The following is a 20,291-nucleotide window of genomic DNA, read 5'->3' as shown; positions in this document are numbered from 1 at the left end:
CAAGTTTTAATTCCCTGCTATTTTTGTAGCCATTTGTACAGTGTTAATTCCCTGCTATTTTTGTAAGGTCGTTTAACCTTAACCGTACGTCCTATCTTTTGTAAGAACTGAGCTGTAATATTATTATATGTGATCATTCTATTATACGGTTTTACACTGTATTTTTGGGATGTCACAATTATTAAAATAATTATTTGAGAGAAAATAATTTCACAAAAATACAAAGCAAGTTTTAGACAAAAAAAAAAAGGTAAAGTGTTGGAAAGAGAAAAAAATATTAAAAACAGAATGCAAAACTCTATTTACATCTTTTTAATTTCTATTATATTTAATTAATTAATTTGATAAAAAAACACAAAGATTTTATATGTAAATATTATAATAATGTAATTCTTTATTTCTATTTTATAAAATATCTTTAATTGGTAGAGAGTGCTCTTTTAAATATCACTAAAAAAAATACATATTTTCATAAAATCTCAACAACAATTATGTACACGAGATCTAAGTTTATATTTTAAATATATATATATATATATATATATATATATATATATATATATATATATATATATATATTTAACCTATTTTAAATTTAACAATTTTTTAATTATAAAATTATCTATACAATAAATATGAACTATTTATAATAAATGTATAAAGTTTATTCATATTTAATTTTATAATTATAATAATTTTTTTGATTATCATTAAAAGTTAATACATATGCACGGACATAGTTTTACTAGTTAATTAATAATAGATATAGATTTATCATAGACATAAATTAACAATATAAACAACTGAAAACATATAGACACCTATGTGTCTAATTTTTTATACTATATTAAATTTTTTATTAAGCTATAAAATAATTTTTAATTATTAAATTAAAACATATTAATAAACTATAAAATAGATTAAAACAATTATAAAAACAAATAATTTTATATACTTTATTACGTGAATGGTTTTTTATTGTAAGTTATTATCTAAATCTTAAAAATAATAACAAAATGATAATTTTTTATTTTATATGATTAATTATTTGAATTTTAAAAAAATATTAAAAAAAGTAAAATTAGAATAAAATTATGTAAGATGAATCCACTGTAAATAATCAAAAAATTATTATTAAATTTTATATAATAAAATATTTATATGAAATTATTAATATATTTTTATATTTAGAACCCTATAATCATCACAATTTTAATCTCTGATAGGTTGTGTACAATAGTTAAAATAATATTCAGTGGACCCAAAGAAATACTGGACAATAAGAACCGTTGATAAGGGTTACTTTCCATCACATGGTCCCCTGTATTTGAGCTTAAATTGCACACTGCATCTACATATTTACATCTTCGGTCTCTACAACCCTAACCCATTGCATTCAACAAACCAAAGCTGCCTCTGTTTTTGCCTCTTGTTTTTGCGCAATTTTTTCTTCGTCTCATACACACAACACCAACATGCCAAATCACAATTAGAAACACACCCTCACAAATTCTCACTCATATAACCTAAGGTATGTTTCGCTCTGCACTCTTCTTGCAATATCATAATCTTGTTTTCTAGGGTTTTTCTTTTATTTTTTTTTTATCTGTTTACCTCTTTTAAAGAATTCATAATTTTGGATCACGAGCAGTCAGATTTTGATGGGTTAAATTATAAATCAGTTCCTTAGGTCTTATATTTGTATAAGATTTGAATGTATTGCTTAGTTATTGATTGCAGAAATATACATACAAATTTGTTATGGCAACCGCGGAGTCAGCTCCTGCGGGGCTTGGCCCTAGATATGCACCCGATGACCCTACTCTTCCACAACCTTGGAAGGGATTGATTGATGGCAGCACTGGTTTGTTGTATTATTGGAATCCCGAAACTAATGTTACCCAATATGAAAAACCTGCCCCCGTAACACCACCCTTGCCTGCACCTGTGGCTTCTGCACCGAACTTGGCACCAATACCTGTGACTCACACAATGCAGGTTGGTGGGATGGGGCCGCAGCATGGACAGCAGTTAATGCAAGGGCAACCCTCGCAACAGCAGGTAGGTCACCTTGCCCAACAGCACGGGCAATCTATGCTACCTCAGCAACAGCAGCAGAGTCCCCATATGGGGCAAACCACTCAGCAGAACCCCTCTCAGGGTGCTCAGTCTGCGCCGCAGCAGAACTCACTGATGACACAGTCAGTGCCGCAGCCAGGGTTACATCAAGCCAGACAGCAAATGATGCAGCCCCAGGGGCAGCAAATGATGCAGCCCCAGGGGCAGCAAATGATGCAGCAGCCTCAAGGACAGCAAATTCAACATCAGATACCGCCACATGCAATCCATTCCCAGCATTTTGGGCAAGGAATACCTCAGGATCATGGCTCACATATTGCACCTCCACAAGTACATCAGTTTCCTACCCAAAACATGCACTATATGTCATATCAGCAAAACATCATTACACCCAGGCAACCAAACTCTCAACACATTCAGCCAAACACTGTCTCACCTGGGCAACCTAACCCCCAACAGGTTCAGCATAACATGCATGGTCAACCCTTCGAAAATCAACAAACAACATTTCCAAAGGTAGAGGAAGCGGAGTTTAAAAATGGAAGCCAGGTTGGACTTTCACCATCCCAGTATCCGCAGAGGAGTACCTTGCCTGCTCCGAATAATCAGAACCTTCCTCCTGACACAGCTTTTGATCAAATGCCTAATGTAAGTGTCAATGCTGGTCAGCCTCAGCAATTTAGGACTGCCTTATCAGGCAGTGTGCAGAAGTCGCCATCTGCAATGCCGTTGCAGCAGGGTGGATCTGTTTTATATTACCAACATGGTCCTAACTTTCATAAGCAGATGAGCCCAGGAATGATGCATGGTCATCCATCCAATGTCCATCCTGCTGGCCAAAAAATGAGTCAGGAGGACAATTTACGTAGCAGAGAAGGAAATGAATATTACTATAATTCTAACAAAGATATGTCCACAATGGGTCGTCGGCAACCAGATATGACTCAAATACCAGTTCCAAGAAATCAGCAGGTAGCTTTTTCCCCAATACAAACTTTAAACCATTGCTTCATTTTTCAATCTTCAACTACTATTATTGGATTATTTGCAATGGCATTTGATTGCTAGTGATATTATAAAGTTGTTTCGATGCTATGTTTAAAGTGCTGATTAATATACGAAAACCTCCATCACATTCTCATTTCCCTCCACAAAATAATTTTTCTTAATGAAATGGCTGCAATTAGTGATGTACTTGGCTGCAATTCATTTTCCCCTCTGAATATAGAAAAGCATTAGCATAAAAGGTCTATGTCAAATGACTTTTATACTCTTTAATGTAATGGTAGGTGGATAAGTAGATGGCTAGTCAAACAATAAAAAAGGTGCAGTCCTCATTTTCAATCCAACCAACTTCCCTCCTTCCATTTTCTCTTAAATAATATTTTGTGTCAATCCAAACATTACACCCTTGGTGCATCTTTCTAGATCAGTTAAGACAATCCTCATTAATTCCTCAAAAAAACTCTAAAATCCTAGCATCCAACTTTCTAGCATTAATCAGCATGCCTAAAATAACCTCCAGTTCTTGAGTTTCTTAGCAGCAAGAGACTTAAGATTTTTGCATGTTGAACTTCTCTAAAATATGTATAATGTGCTATATTATTGAAAAGTAGTTAAATATTTACTCTTTTTATAATGTTGATACAGCTTTTCCTTTTGCTGTGTGCCTGATGGCATTGTTTTTAGAGGCGCCTTTCATCTTTGACTACTTCAACACGTTTTGATAATACGTTTGTGAAAGCTTCAGTTATCTTTGTCAAATTTTAATCCTTTAATTTTTAAGTTGATAAGTCATCAATTCCTGTTCTTTGTCGTAATTCAATATTTTCATTTTATGATTCTGTGAAACATCTATGCAGGATATGAGGATCGGCAATACTCCTTTTCAAAACGTAATGCCAAGTGGGAATGGAAGTGGTATTGCTGGGAATGCTATGCCTAGCATGTTTGTTCCTCCAATGGGAGGACCTTCACCTCTTTCTAATAACGCTTTAATGAGACCTTCTTACATGGGATCTTCTGATGCAAGTGATCTTTCACCGGCTGAAATTTACTGCCAGCAACATGAAGTTACAGCAACGGTCAGTATATCTTAGTACAAATAGCATCTAGGCCATGCTTTTACACTACCCTAGGCATATTTGATATTATAATTTAATTTTGCTGTATGTTACAAGCAATTAAGACGTTTCAAACTCAGAAGTGAAACCAAAGCATATCTTTATTCTTATATACTATATACAATATGAGATGATATGATCTTCTTAGCGGAGATTGTTACGGATAAGTGCCATGGTTTTGGTTCCATTGTTTTTACTTTCGTGTAGAATGATTTATTTTATTTTAAATTTATATTTTTGTGCATAATTATATTTCTCTTACATCACTATGTCTCACTTGACAGGGTGGTGACATTCCCCCTCCTTTCATGACATTTGATGCTACTGGATTCCCTCCAGAGGTATTGAGAGAGGTAAGTTTATTGTTCTCCTATTATATGGTGTTGTATGCATTGGTGCGTCCTAGGAAAGAAATGGTTTTACTCCTATTCCCCCATTTTTTTTAACTTAAAATTTACTTTTAAACTTGTCTATTTTCGCTTGTCGCAGGTGCGATATCTGCTCCAGAGCAGGAGCATATGTCGTACGCTGCACTGCTAATCTGCTATTGGCACAATTACACGTGCAACTACTATCCTGATTTTTGGAGCCTGCATAATGGATGGTTGGAGCCTTTCTTGGGCATCTTCTAAGGGTGGATGGCCCTCCATTCTTCAAATTTCTGTGACCTGGGATTTGTTGCTTATTGGCTCCGCCTCTTATGTCTTTTTTGCCTTTTTTATTTGCCTCAAGTTGCTTCAGTAAGCAACCATAACCTATAGGTCCTTGTTTTTGTTTGCTAAATTATATAAGTTGAATGCAATTTTGTGTTTTGCAAATCAAAAGGCATTGGATTTGTGCACCATTCATAGGTCTGATATCTAGTCATATACTGTCATTTCAGATATATTCTGCTGGCTTCTCAAATCCAACACCAATACAGGCTCAAACATGGCCTGTTGCACTACAGGGTAGAGACATAGTAGCAATTGCCAAAACTGGCTCTGGGAAAACATTGGGTTACTTAATTCCTGCCTTCATTCTTCTTAGACAGCGACACAATAATTCTCTGAATGGCCCCACTGTCTTGGTTTTGGCTCCAACACGGGAACTTGCAACACAGATCCATAATGAGGTTATCAAGTTTGGTCGATCATCACGAGTCTCTTGCACGGTTTGTCCTAGACCTTCTATCTTTTCCTTTTTGTTGAGTTTTAGCCTATTAAAGTTTGTCTTTATCTTTTGGTTTATCTGTTTTATTTACCTTTGCAGTGCTTGTATGGTGGAGCACCTAAAGCCCTTCAACTAAAGGAGTTAGATCGGGGAGCAGACATTGTTGTTGCCACACCTGGTCGGCTCAATGATATACTTGAAATGAAGAAAATTGACTTTGGGCAAGTTTCACTACTTGTGCTTGATGAGGCTGACAGAATGCTTGACATGGGTTTTGAGCCTCAAATCCGGAAGATTGTGGATGAGATTCCTGCACGCAGACAAACTCTCATGTACACAGCAACCTGGCCAAAAGAAGTAAGAAAAATTGCTAGTGAACTTCTTGTGAATCCTGTCCAGGTTAACATTGGAAGTGCAGATGAGCTTGCTGCAAATAAAGCCATCACACAGGTATTTAATTGTGGCTATTTATTCAAAAAACCAAGTTCATGGTAATTTTAGTTTTATCTTGTGTCTGTATGCTCAGTTTTGGTGAATTTCATGTTCAATTTTGGTGTGACTGTTAAAAATATTTGCTTCTTCCTTTCATTTTTTTCTTTCTGTTTTATTCTATATCCAAAGTTCTACTTCCGAATTTAAGGATGACGTGTTAAACCTCCAAATTTCAATAAATTTATTTTCCTTGTTTGGATATTGGCTTCTCCCTACTATTTATACTCTTTGTATTATTATATTCTATATCTAAATATCCGATTGTGGAAGTGAATGGCGACAAACTTTACCAATAAAGCGGAAGGTTTGATTCTCGGAGTCGTTGTCACTTATAAAGGGTTTATCTAATCACCACGTCTACCGGTATACTTGTGGGAAGTGACTGAGGATGGATATCTACAATATAACAAGAACACATTCTAAATACAAGCATTGACATACCATTTTAACTCTACAAACTCATATATGATTATTGTTGTTTTATTCTTTGTGGTATTTGAAGTTTCTTAAATGAGAATGCTGTCAAAATACCTTTTCAAGAAGTTATAATTCTATATGACACTTTTGAAATGTTGGTTAATATAACCTTTTTAACTGATGTAACAGTTTAACACATGACCTAAAAGCATCTTCTCTATGGTCATTGCGTCATGTTGACCTTCATGTGGCTATGAGTATCTTCCTTAACATAGTAATGTACTAGTGGTTTCATTGTCCTCTAAACTATTCTGCAATTTTTTTTTTTTAATTTTCTAAACGGACTGAGACCTGTCCCGAGACCTGTCCCACAACTATTGGAACCTTGTGCCCTGGGATTTTTAAGATATCAATGTTTTGCATTTCCCTTTCTTAGGAAGCCTTAACTTTTATCAGTTTTTGGAGGGGGAAATGTTGTCATGTGTAGTGAGTGCACGTTGTAAGTTTTGGGAATGGTTCACTTATAGAAAGGGTGTTGCAAACATTATCTTTCCAGAAATTAAAACACTGCCTTTTAATTGTGTTAAATTTGTGTGAATGGCTTTTTTTTTCTGAAATACATTTTTTTTAGAATGAGTTTGTTTTCTATTGTGCCATATGGCATTGTCTATTGTGCTTATTTAGGTCTGTTTTGTATTCGATGTCATTATGCTGTTATCTCGTATACTGACTTTTATCTCATATCCATCATTAATTTCTATGAATAGATTTACTTTAATATGTTCCAAATGAAACAATATTTTGTTTTAGTTTCTTGGAGACTTATACTCTTTTTTCCCTTCCCTATGTAATTTGTATACATGCAGTATGTTGAAGTTGTCCCACAAATGGAGAAGCAGAGGCGTTTGGAACAGATCCTCAGATCCCAAGAACGAGGTTCGAAGGTCATAATATTTTGCTCCACGAAGAGGTTATGTGATCAGCTAGCTCGTAATATTGGCCGCACTTTTGGGGCTGCTGCAATTCATGGAGATAAGTCTCAAGGTGAGAGAGACTGGGTTTTAAGTCAGTTCCGGACTGGGAAGTCACCAATTCTGGTTGCCACTGATGTTGCAGCTCGTGGGCTTGATATTAAGGATATAAGGTTAGCTTCTTTGTGGTAAACAATATAAATGAATGGGTCATATTATGGAGTCTTTATGTTACTTTTGCATGTGCTGGATAATGATGAACCTTTTGTTTATCTCATTGAGGCCTTAGCTTTGTTTAGGAGTTTTTTGATGCTTCACTGTAGTTGAACTTGTGAATTTATGTTACAGGGTGGTAATAAATTATGATTTCCCCACTGGAATTGAGGACTATGTGCACCGTATAGGAAGAACTGGAAGAGCAGGTGCTACTGGAGTGTCATATACCTTTTTTTCTGAGCAGGACTGGAAACACGCTGGTGATTTAATCAAAGTTTTGGAGGGTGCTAATCAGCATGTGCTTCCAGAGTTAAGACAGATGGCTTTGCGTGGGCCATCAAACTTTGGAAAGGAACGGGGTGGGATGAGTAGGTTTGATTCTGGTGGTGGGCGTTGGGAGACTGGTGGTCGTGGTAGTATGAGAGATGGTGGCTTTGGTGGTCGTGGTGGAATGAGGGATGGTGGCTTTGGTGGTCGTGGGGGTGGCATGAGGGATGGTGGTTTTGGGGGGCGTGGCAGTGGCATGAGGGATGGTGGCTTTGGTGGTCGAGGTGGAGGCCTGAGGGATGGAGGATTTGGTGGACGTGGTGGTGGTGGTTTTAGTGGACGTGGTGGCCCGAGGGATGGAGCTGGTGGGAGAGGTGATTTCTTTCCTGGTAGGGGCAACAGGGGTAGGGGATCTAGTGGTCTTCGTGGTGGTCATGGTGGTTGGGGTAGGGGTGAACGTGGTATGGATGACCGTGGACAGGGGCGTGGACGTGGCCGATTTGACAACAGAAGGGATGTTTCTTACAAAAGTAGAGGCAGAAGTTATAGTCGAAGCCCAGAAAGAGTCCGAACATGGGATTATAGTAGTAGTAGCAGAAGTCGTAGTAGAAGCAGGAGTTGGAGCAGGGATAGAAGTCGAAGTAGAAGTAGAAGTCGCAGCTGGTCTCGTGGCCGAAGTTACAGCCGAAGCCGTACCCGCAGCCGGAGCCGGAGCCGGAGTTATGACAGGCGGGATAGGTCAGTTCAACAGCTTCCTGATCGAAAGGATAGGCCACACGAAGTGGGAACTTCTGATCCAAGAATGCTTCCCTTGTCTCCTGGTCCTGGCAAACAGGAGAATTCCTCTTTGGGAAGTGAGCAAGGGCAGCAGCAATCTGTTGTTGGTAGCTCTGATCCAGGGAATCCAGAAGCTGTACCAGACCTTAGTCACGAATCAGCTTCTGGTGTTTAGACTCACGATTGGATTATCGATTTTTGGGAAGGCATTCTAACTTTTTGTCTTGGTGGGTAAACCTTCCACTTTAGTTTAAGATTGTCTTATGGCTAGAGGTTCATTCACGGGGTAGTGCTGTAAGAAATGAGTGAACGGTCTAAATATGATACTGCATCAACATTATTTGGTGAGAGTTGTTCAATGGTGCTTAATTTTGATCAATTGGCGATGGTCGTCTAGCTTACGTATCTGTCTGGTTGGTTTTATTGGAGGGCATTATTTTAATATTTATAGTTAGTATTAGTTGTGGAATTGGATTTAAACAAATTGTAAGGAATCGATTATTGTTTTGTACTAGGCTACAGCTCAAGTCACCTGACATTGTGGTTATTTTCTTTTCTTCGTGTTAACAGATATTGGCATTTGCAAAAAAACAGAAATAAAAAAACATAAAAGGAAAATTTAAAATTGAAAACATAATTAACTAAATCCGATGCGTCAAATTATTCGTTTTCAAGTTTGGAATATTCAAAATTTATGTGAACTTTTTTTAACCGCTTTATGTTTTTCCCTTTGCGAGGAAAGACACTTGTTTGGGGAATAACGTTTGTGTTTCATATTTTCTGTGTAGATGAAGAATGTGGTGTAAGTAGGAAAAGCGCGTTGATAAACAGAGATAGGTGGAGTAGTGGGTAAGATATTTATGGGCAAAGCAAGGAACATAATCCCTTTTGTTTTTTGCAGCAAGTGCTTCCAACATTTACGTTAAATTAATGGTCAGGAAAAAGCATCCACTTTCTCTTTGCTTCCTGAGCAGCAGATTCATCTCAAAATCTTCCCACTCATTTTCCTTTCCCATTTTGGTATTTTCATACTTTGCTATGAAAAATGAAATCTACAAGTTTCACCAAAATGTTTATCATTTTTTTGTTTATTGTTATCATATATATCTCAACATTCTACCAACTCAAAAAATACATTAACAAATTACCCTTTCTGTTACTATTGTGTTAAAAGAATAATCTCGTTATTATACAATAAAGATAGATCTAATCGGTAAAAATTAGACTCCTATAAGTGGTGTAAGTGCATGCTAGTCAACCTCAAAACCTAATTTACTTAAACTTTTTGGGGAAAAACAAATAAACAAAAGGCTTAAATTATTTAAAAAAATATATTTTCAAAGATTTGTAGAATGTAAAAATAGTAACCCTAGCACATATTCCATATATTTTAAAAAAACTTATTCAAAAGAAATTACTTCATTATTTTCATCAGTTTTAACTTAGTCATAAATTAAATTTTGTAAAAATAATTTTCCATGTACTTTTTCATGATTTGAACTCATGCATATATTAATTTCATTTTTCCTTTCTAGATATAAATATGAGGGTATTTTCTAATATACTCTTGGTTGTAAAAAGTTCAATCTATGCATTTTAAAGTATTGTAAATGTAAAGACAATAAATATTGACAATATATAGAAGATTTTGAGACGAAAGATAGAAGATAGTTGTGTTTTATTAAGTATGGAAATTTTGTGTGATTCAATTTTAATTACGTATTGTTAATTCTTTGAAATGTGTATCATGCAAGTACTAAAATGAAAACTGCAAGTATTGTTTTAAGTGAATTGTGTGTATTATCTGAATTTTTTTACTAATTTGGACTAAAGATTTATATGTATTGGTTGATAGAAATTTAAAGATGCAAAAATATATTTTTAGTCTTTGAATTGAATTTTAACGTGAAATAAAAAATGTCTATGTTTTGAACTTTAATATATTTTGACTCCTAAACTATATAAAAAAATATAATCTATATATTAAACATATTTCATATTAAAAATTAAAATGTATCAAAGTTTTAAATATCAACGAATTTTAATTTTGCATTTCATAGAGTAAAAAAATATTTAACTTTAATTTAATATATCTAAAGCTACCAACTTAAAATTATATATAAGGTAATGGTTCACTTATATTAAATTTCATAATCTCAACTTAATTGACCATCGTAATTATAACATTCACATAAAAAAAAATCACCATCACTCATTTTTTAAATATAAGTTTTAAACATTGATGCTATAATATTAATCCCTTACTTTTTTTATACAATATTTCCTTAAAAGGTAAGCATTTAATTCAAATGACCAAGAGATATAAAATTTTATCTAGAATCATATCTCTATATTGATTCTAAAAACAAAATTGATGTTTAAATATAACAAAATACATAAATAATGAAATCATACAGAATAACATAAAATAAGGAGGTCATAGTTGTTGGTGAGAAAACATACAGTAGGAGACACAAATGAGAAAAACCCTTAAACAAAATAACAATGCACGTTTTCGATTATTTTTTAAAATTTGATTTAGTTGGTCCAATAATCATTTACCATGTGTATAATCACATGTCCAAACTTCATAGGTCAAGGTAAACATCGTAACAAGATTTGAATGTTGTTTCATTTAGAGAACGAAATTCACTAATTTTTTAAGTTGGAAGATTAAATTGTCTCAAAAATTCAACAAAATTTTGATGTCATCTCATTTGAAGGACGAATTCCATTCATTTCTAAAGTTTGAAAGATTAAATTGTCTCAAAATTTCAAAAATAAAATTTTCAATTTTCGTTAAAAGTTTAAGGAAAAAAACACATTTAACCAAAAAACTAAAATCATATAATAAAATTTTATTGAAAAAAAACTATATATGGAAGAGATTTAATATATTCACCCTAATGAAAATGAGAATGTTACTCCTCAAACATTTGAAGTACATAAATAATTAATAAAATGACAAGTTTAAGGTGAGAAATCCTTGTAGAATTATTTCTCTCATAATAACTCTTTTTATAATTATGATTTGTTTTACTTTTAAAAGGTCAATCCAAATTTCACCTCTTAAAACACTTTAAAAATATATTTTTTTCTAGTAAATGAGTTGTTTGTTTAACAAATACAATCATTTTCTCATAAAAAAAGTGTCTTAAAGTTATGGGTTAAATATGTTTTTCGTCCCTTAAGTATCACACGAATTTGGATTTAGTCCCTACTTGAAACTTTTGTTCCTTTTAGTTTTAAAACTCAGTATTTTTAGTCCCTAAAAAGCAACGGCGTTTTTGAACTTGTGCCTTTTTTAGTATCTAAACCTGACGAGTTTGTTGTTATTTGGTGGGAGAGGGAGAGATGGGTATTGATTGTAACGTCCCGGCAACTCACAGGGACCATCGACTGCCCCCACAGATCACCACCAGGCTTTCCAGTGTGCTTTGTCCTCACTCGCACACTTTCCGGGAAAACTTCCCAGAAGGTCACCCATCCCAGAATTACTCCAAGCTAAGCACGCTTAACTATGGAGTTCTTATGAGTCAGGCTACCGAAAAGCAAATGCATTTTGGTGATATGAGTAGTCAAATCAATTCCTTTAAGCTATCCTTCAACTGTATAGTCCCATACCTACACAGTCTCCAGATCCCTCTCAGTCGATGGTCCCTGCGAGTTGCCGGGACGTTACATTGATGCTGTTGTCGGACTTTTGATTTTTGCTAAGAACCTTAACTATTTTCAAACATAAAAAGTCCTAATCTAATTTCATAAATAAAAATATACGTGACACATCACTTAAATCTGATTTCAAAAAATAAAAGTAACGTGACACACAAATGGTATCAGACTGACTTGTCGTTAGCCACCTCACAAGAAAATCTAACACCATTACTTTTTAAGGACTAAAAATACGAGTTTTAAAACTAAAAGGACTAAAAAGAACAAAAGTTTTGAGTAGAAACTAAATCCAAAATCGCGTGATACTTAAGAGACGAAAAACATATTTAACCCGTCATTGAACGAGTATTTTATCACTTGACAAAGACATTTCAAAATGACTTAATTTTTTTTACTTTAAAATTTTATATCTCTATAAAAATAATTAGACAAATATATAACTACTTTTATTTTTCACAGAATTTTGTTTAAACCATAAATTTCAAATAGACAAACTTTATTTCATAAAGACAAATTAAAATATCCAATTAACATGCAAAATATTATATGATGTATGTGCACTATAAAAACAAAAAATCTAATAGGTATGATTTTGTTTACATATATTTGTAATAATACAAATATATATGATATTTATTTTATAATTTCAAAAATATTTATTTTAAATTTAAATAAATACCCATAACACAAACATTGACATAGGTGTCATTATGTAAAACCCTATAACTAGAGAATCATCCGAGTTGTACGTGTACAATACACACCTGTATATATGTATAAGTTTGTGTATATAGGAATTACTATTAATTAACACATGAGAAAAACAAACAAGTATTAATGTTTTGACATTAGACGTTACAAATAAATTTAATGCTTGATAAATAACTAAACAAGTTTAATGTAAATACATAAAGGTTAATATCCTGATAGGAAATTGTGAGATTTTGTTTATCAATCTTATCAGGTAATCAACTTAATCTAGGCCAAAAAAGAAAAAGAGAAAATGAACAAAATTCAGGTGTGAAATATTATAATTAGAATCATTGTCTTCACATGCAAAATTTGTCTTCATTTTATTTTCAGAACTTTTCGGTAAAGGAGAACAAGATACTTTAGTACACCAAAGTTATTGCAATTTATTATTTTACAAATATGTTTTTTATAATTACCATGTCTGTATGTGTTATAATGGTAAATTTTAAACAATACTATTTAACTTGACATATAATCTTTATAAACAACTACACTAATCATGATGATTATTGGAGTTCAATCTTTTTCTCAGCATAAGAAAATGACATTAACTTATTAAGTATTTAGATAGTAAAATTTAAAAGGCTGACTTAACGAATTTTAAACGTTTTGTACTAAAATATTTTATTGGATAGATAATTTTCAGATAATTATGAAAAAAATGATATAATTTGAAGTTCTATGAACAAAATTATTCTATCTGAACAAAAATTTTAAAATCTAATTTTCAAACTGTCTGGATTAAATAAAGCATTTAATAAAACAAAAAATAAAAATAATTTAAATTTCATGTTTTTTAAAATAACTTTCCATCCAGGGACAATTTAAATTTGTTTTTATTTAAATTTTGAAGATCCTTGGTGAAGTGGGTGGAATGTTGAACAATTTATCCATTAACTATATACATGTATGAAGGTTTAATTGCATATTAATATTAATTAACTAATATTAAAAAAATATACATACCTACCAACAAGTGAACAATATTAATAGGAGCACAATTAAACTGATAAAGAAAGCGAGGGAATCATACACCCGTTTTCGGCTACACGGGAAGAAATGTTATTCTCACAAGTAGTTCTCTTTGTCACCATGACTGCTCCAATAGTTGTATCCAGTGCCATTGTCGGTGGACAAATCCGAAGGGTACTATAGTCAAAACAAAAACATATCAAAGGCCACAATTAGACAGTGATCACCGCTATAGTAACCCAATCACAATGCGTGTGCATCAAGCAGGCAAAACGACGGCGTTGGCATTTTCAAAGTGGCGTTTTCGTTGTATCCGAAGCGGCAGAGGGGTAACTAGGTAATTTGAAAAGCAAGCGCAATAAGAAATAGCGAAACGCTTCGTATCTTATAGTGGGGAATCAATCTCTCTCTTCACTACTCCACTTGTGGGTTCTGGTTTTTTTGTTACGCTCACCAAAACGGCTCTCACCCAAGCCAAAAGCTTCACCGTTTCGGTTTCTGCTTAGGGTTTCCTTCTGGCATAGCCAAATGCCGCGCGGAGCCGCTACTTCGCTCTTCGCACTCTCCAGCTCTATATCCCCTCCGCGTTTTTCACCCACCATGCATTGATTCTTCTTCTTCCTCTTCTCTTCCGGTAATTTCACTCCTCTCTCTCTCTTCATTCCTCATTTTTCTTCCTCGACTCCTTTTTATCGAATATTATGTTAATCGATAAGTCAAGAGTGCTTGTTATTTGTGAATTTTCTGATGTATTGAGCTTGATTGTGCCTGTGAAAACCGAGTTTATAGTTTATGTGTAGGTTTAGGGTGGGTGAATTTTCGTTTTCTCTTAGTTTTTTTTTAAAATTGTTTTCATATTTGGTATGATGCTGAGCTGTATTTTGATTTTGAGGTCTTTAGCTGCCTGAAAGAATGAATGAAGTTTAATTGTGTGCTAGGAATTGCTCCGTTTAGGAAAAAAATTGGGCGTGTTTAGAATTCGAACTGGTGCGTATCATATATGAGACACTGCTAGTGTATGATGGAATTTACTTGATATACTCAACACCAGCTGTTGTATGTATAGTATTTGTGATCGTGGTTTAATTTGGTTATCTTGTCATACTGATTTTTGTTGCTCTTTGTATTTATATTGTTTTTTTATTTTTTGTTGGTTTTCAGTTTATTAATATTTGGTTGAGATGTTGTTATACATATAATATAGTTTAGATTATGTGTTTTTTACTGGATGGAAACACTGTTTATCTCTAGTGTTTCTTATTTCTATCTTTAGTACCTTTTTAATTGTTATGTGTGCTTATGTTATGACTTTATGACTGTCTACAGTGGTGGCAGTTCTGGTATGGAAGTGTATGATATTTCTGAAACTAGAAACCATGATGCACATATGGTAAAAGAATTTAGTCTGTAACCTTTGTCCTTTAGTATTTAAGTTTTCAGGATTACTTTGATGATAGACTGTAAATGTTTCATTCTTTTTGACTTTAGATTGAAGGTACTGATTTAAATTCACACTTCTCAAGCCCAAATCTTGAACGAACTGAGGTGATGGCTAACGAAGGAGCCCCTGAGTTTTATGTTGATCAGAACATGTATTACCCTACTTCCAACAATTATGGGTATTACTGTACAGGTAAATTAGAATTATTATAACGTTAGTTTTGTTTTGAAATTATGTCATGTTGATAATTTCTTACTCATTATGCTTAGGTTTTGAAACACCCGGGGAATGGGAGGACCACCATAGGATTTTTGGTGTAGATGGTCCTAATGTTCAGTACACGGCAAGTTCAACTCCTGTTTCTCTCTATCTATGTTGCTTAATGGATTTTTTTTAATGGTGCTGTTCCTTTTTTCAGGGTGCACAAAATGAAAATGTGCCGTATGTATATTATAGCTATGGATATGCACAGTCTCCATACAATCCATATAATCCTTATATTCCTGGTGCTATGATTGGAACTGATGGCTCATTTGGAGGAGGGCAACATTATTACACCCTCCCCAATTATCAAAACCCAGTTTCTGCCTCTGGTTATATTCCCATTGTTCCGCCAGACACTTTTTATGATAGTTCTGCAGATTCCTTTTTTGGACCCAGTGCTTCTGTCAGTAAACCTGATGGAAGAAGTTTGAAACATAAGTTCAATTCAGCTTCTGGTAACTTTTCTAGGAACTCTTCAAAATTTTTATCAAATCAGACAAGTTCCTTGGCCAGGGTGTCAGAAGGGCCGAGGGGTAATGAGGGGAGGAAGCAAGATTTAACACATGCAAGTGTGTCCGGTAGTAGTTTTCTCAATTTAGCTTCACCAGCTGTTCATCAGGTAGTTGTTTTACCCTCTTTTATATTTGAATTGTTGATTTACTCATTTTTTCTTATGGTTAAATGATGATGAACTTATCTGCATGAAATCAGTTGTTAGTACTTCACTAATGTGTTATTTTTTTGATATACCTGCGGATTGTTTGGCTTGGGAGTATTAATTTGTGAAATTTTAGATATTCTTTATAAATAAAGGGCCATGTAGCAAATCACCATGCAGCCCTGCACCTCGTTGCGAGGAAGAAACTGGGTCAGTGTGGAATTAGGAAACCTGAGTTGCCTACAGCAGCACACAGCTGTTCTTCCACGTAGTCCCCCTGACCCAAGCTCCAGGGTCACTTTTTTATACATCGCCACCCCCCCTACCCTTCCCTTTTTTTCTCTTTTGTTCTTTAATGCCACCTTCCACTGTCCTTTTTCTTCTTATTTTCTACTCTAATTATATTTTACTGTTATTTTTAGTCTTGAATTTGAACTTAGTCGTATGTTGTTTTTATTTTATTATTATTTGAATTTATAGATTTGTTATTGTTAACTTTATGGCTGTGTTTCAATTTTTTTTTGCACTACAATCATATTTCTGCGTTTTTTTATTTGTTCATATGTATATATATTTGACACTTTTGTCTTAGTCTTCCACCATAACTTGTTATGGTTTCTGAAATATTTTCTTCAAGAATTTTTGGGTTGTGGATATTTTCCATTTTCTAATATCTATGACCATTCCCAGTTTTTTTTTTCTCATGATGAGTGGGTAGTTTGATAATTGATTGGGGTTTCTTTCAAAATGTCATTTTTGTTGATAGTTGTTTTGATTGGCCCACTGTTATGCTTGTGTAGGATACAATTTATAAAGGGAATGTTATGACTTATCATTTAAAAATGTCTTATTTAACAGTAATGGGTTTTCTAATTTCAAATCTAATGCTAATGGACAGTCTGCAGTTGCTAAACTTAGGCCGAAGCTTCACCCAGGCAAAGTTTCAAGTGGTGGAAATGGAAGCTCTGACATATTGGGTGAGCAAAATCGGGGCCCTAGAGTTGGTAGATCAAAAAACCAGTTGTCTTTGAAAGCCTATACGACGGTGACAGGAGATGGTAATGAGCAGGGGAACATTGTCATTTATACTGATCAATACAACAAGGAAGATTTTTCTCTTGACTATGAAAATGCAAAGTTTTTTGTTATAAAATCTTACAGTGAGGATGATGTGCACAAAAGCATTAAATATAATGTGTGGTCATCAACACCTCATGGAAACAAGAAGCTGGAGAATGCTTATGAGGATGCACAGAAAATAGCAGCTGAAAAGTCTGGAGTCTGCCCCATCTTTCTATTTTTTTCTGTGAGTGTTCAATGAATTTTAATCCTGGTTCTTTATTATTTGTATATCTACTCTCTCTCTGTTATCTATCAGCAAGTCACTTACTTTTCATGTATAATATTTTTCTTCTTTTTAATGAAGGTCAATGCAAGTGGGCAGTTCTGCGGGGTTGCGGAGATGGTTGGTACAGTTGATTTTAATAAGAATATGGACTTTTGGCAGCAAGACAAATGGAGTGGAAGCTTTCCTGTAAAGTGGCACTTCATTAAAGATGTACCAAATCCAAATTTTAGGCACATTATACTGGTGAACAATGAAAATAAGCCAGTAACTAACAGTAGAGACACACAAGAGGTATGCATTGTTTTTGCCTGTATTTCCTTTTAACAAGATTAGACATAACAGGTTATTATATTAACATTTCCCAGTAGTGCACGTGATTGTTAATTTTTGACCAAATTTTGCAATTTATCTGGTGTATTGTTTTGCTATATTGATTGTAGAGTTATCGGACTGTTTGTTACTACAAACTCATGCATGCTTGAATTTCTTTTGTTAAAAGTTATATCTTATTTCATTCTTCTTGAATTGGTAGATTTTGATTTAACTGTCTTCTTACATGAATTTACTATTATTTTATTGATATTTGTATGCATGATTCCTGATGTGAATTTATTCAAAATGAACTTAGGGAACTATTATTGCACATCACATTTGATATCACTGCTGGATTAAGCTATTTTGGTACAATAAATATAGCTTATTATCCTTTATTTCTATTTTTCTGCTTAAGCTTGTTACATTGATTATCATGTTCCTTGCTTATGCACAGATAGTGTATTTGAAAGGTTTGGAAATGCTGAAAATATTCAAAAATCACACATTGAAGACATCTTTACTTGATGACTTCATCTACTATGAAAGCCGACAAAAGATCATGCTGGATGAGAAAGCCAAGTTGCTTGGCAAGAATTTTGATAGTCCAATATTTGCACCTGTAATGGAAGCTCCCCAGAAGCTGAATTTTACATCAACTGGCAATTATGAGAAGAATTTGAAGCCCCAGAATGATTCGGATGGCTTAAAACAGATTCCAGTTTCAAGTCCTGAGCAGATTCCTAGTAATTCTAGTGGTACTAGCATCAAGCCTGTGGATGAGAAAGCTGATAAAACTGTTGCTAAAGATATTTCTTCTATCTTAAAGATTGGTTCAGTCACTATTGCCCCCAAACAGGTCGAGGCTAAACAATCCATCAGCATTGATAATAAAGAACCAGTTGATGTCCTTACAGTAGGCTCGATGCAGGTCAAAGTTAATGGGTTTGGTTCATCATCTGGATTCTTGAAGGTTGGCAGCATCCCACTTGATGGAAGAGCATTGCAACCGGGAAAAGGAGATACTTCCGTTAAAACCGGATCACAACGGTAAATTTTGCTTTGCGTTTGAAGCAACATCTCGGTAAAGATGGATTAATGGTTACCCGATGGGATTTTACAATTGGGATGTTGATTTCTTTTTGATCATTGTGTTTCCTACTACATAGTTCATTTACCAATGATGATGTTTTGCTGCAAGGCTGTTATATCTTGGGTCTTTGGACGGTGTTGATTGGATGGTGTAATGTCCTTTATTTGTACTTTTTGCCTGCTGGTTCTCAACATGCAAGGAGTGAGTGAGTTTGTTCATCCGTGTTGAGAAACCTGCTTGAACATCCCGCCACATAGTCGAGTGAGTCTGCTTTATTGACAAGATCACATTTCTATTCTATTGTTTTGAATGTATTTGGTTAAAGATGAGCAAATGTAACAATTGATTAAACGAGCTTTCTAAGGTGAGAGTATATTAATGTCTAGTGTATTAATTCTTGTACCTCATAATCTAATCTAAGGTGGAATCAGTTCAACTTGTCGTTGGAAATGTTACGTTTGTTTGATGAAATTGTCGTTTCTCAAATCCCGACGAACTATTTAAAATTTAACAAGTTAGCGCTTTTGATTTTGCTGGTTCTGAATGTCATCGTCACATTTTTTCGTGCTATGAAAATGATATGTTGGTGTGGTTGAAATACTCTTAGATTCGGAAATCGAAACCATTCAGGTTATTTACTGGTATGAGAGGTTATTCCTTGAATTTCCCTGAATCATTAAAATCTTTTCCGTTGAACTGTGCAATAGAATTCAAGTTTTTCTACTCTGAAAGCTAATCTATGAAAATTAAGTTCTAAAAATTCTACTAAAAAAAGCGAGCTGAGAAACTAACTGATCGTATGTTACGTTGTAATGCATGATGACTACAGGGGCAATGACATTGTGACCATCATGTCATGTGGCTTTTGAAGGAAAGAATCTCGTGACCATGCACCTAAAATAAGCGGGTGACTAGGGAATACTTGCATCTGATCATTGGAAAGACATACCTTAATTACCAAACCTTCCAACTAAGTCTAATTATGAGATGTGTGGTTTTAATGCTAACAAAATTATTTCAAATGAACTGAAAGTGTTTCCAAAATTATAATCAGGAGTAATAAAGTATTGGTCTATCGGTCAACTCATTAGTGGGTTAGGTTGGTTTTTTAATCTGCTGGTTTGTTTTTTCCTGTTTTACTTAACCTGTCAAATTAGAGACACAAATAATTAATATTTGGAACTTTAGTGAGCTTTGTGTTATATAACTTGATGTAACACAATTGAGTCAAGCTAAATATGATTGAAACACAAAGTAGAGTTAAAGATTCAAATATACTTAGGC

The 20,291-nt window shown here is 34.0% G+C and overlaps 2 protein-coding genes across 4 annotated transcripts; both read left to right on the top strand.

Annotated features, from left to right (window-relative positions):
- Positions 1–1,350: 1,350 nt before the first annotated feature.
- On the top strand, positions 1,351–9,041 carry LOC108342869 (DEAD-box ATP-dependent RNA helicase 46). 2 transcript variants are annotated; one of them, XM_017580744.2, is made up of 8 exons: positions 1,351–1,531; positions 1,741–3,051; positions 3,942–4,163; positions 4,487–4,555; positions 5,086–5,355; positions 5,454–5,804; positions 7,130–7,407; positions 7,583–9,041. In XM_017580744.2, exons 2-8 carry the CDS (start codon positions 1,762–1,764, stop codon positions 8,667–8,669), a joined length of 3,567 nt encoding a protein of 1,188 aa, XP_017436233.1. In that variant the 5' UTR covers positions 1,351–1,531; positions 1,741–1,761; the 3' UTR covers positions 8,670–9,041. The 2 variants fall into 2 exon arrangements, with proteins under 2 accessions (XP_017436233.1, XP_017436234.1); XM_017580745.2 differs by having other exon boundaries at positions 1,728–3,051.
- A 5,229-nt stretch (positions 9,042–14,270) lies between these two features.
- Positions 14,271–19,380, top strand: LOC108343181 (YTH domain-containing protein ECT2). 2 transcript variants are annotated; one of them, XM_017581287.2, is made up of 8 exons: positions 14,271–14,525; positions 15,218–15,281; positions 15,380–15,524; positions 15,602–15,675; positions 15,751–16,215; positions 17,153–17,560; positions 17,681–17,893; positions 18,372–19,380. In XM_017581287.2, exons 2-8 carry the CDS (start codon positions 15,234–15,236, stop codon positions 18,966–18,968), a joined length of 1,950 nt encoding a protein of 649 aa, XP_017436776.1. In that variant the 5' UTR covers positions 14,271–14,525; positions 15,218–15,233; the 3' UTR covers positions 18,969–19,380. The 2 variants fall into 2 exon arrangements, with proteins under 2 accessions (XP_017436776.1, XP_017436777.1); XM_017581288.2 differs by lacking the exon at positions 15,218–15,281.
- Positions 19,381–20,291: the final 911 nt, after the last annotated feature.

The sequence above is a fragment of the Vigna angularis genome, chromosome 6 (assembly GCF_016808095.1).
Source record: "Vigna angularis cultivar LongXiaoDou No.4 chromosome 6, ASM1680809v1, whole genome shotgun sequence".
Taxonomy (NCBI): Eukaryota; Viridiplantae; Streptophyta; class Magnoliopsida; order Fabales; family Fabaceae; genus Vigna; species Vigna angularis.
This window is presented reverse-complemented; position numbering and strand designations above follow the sequence as displayed.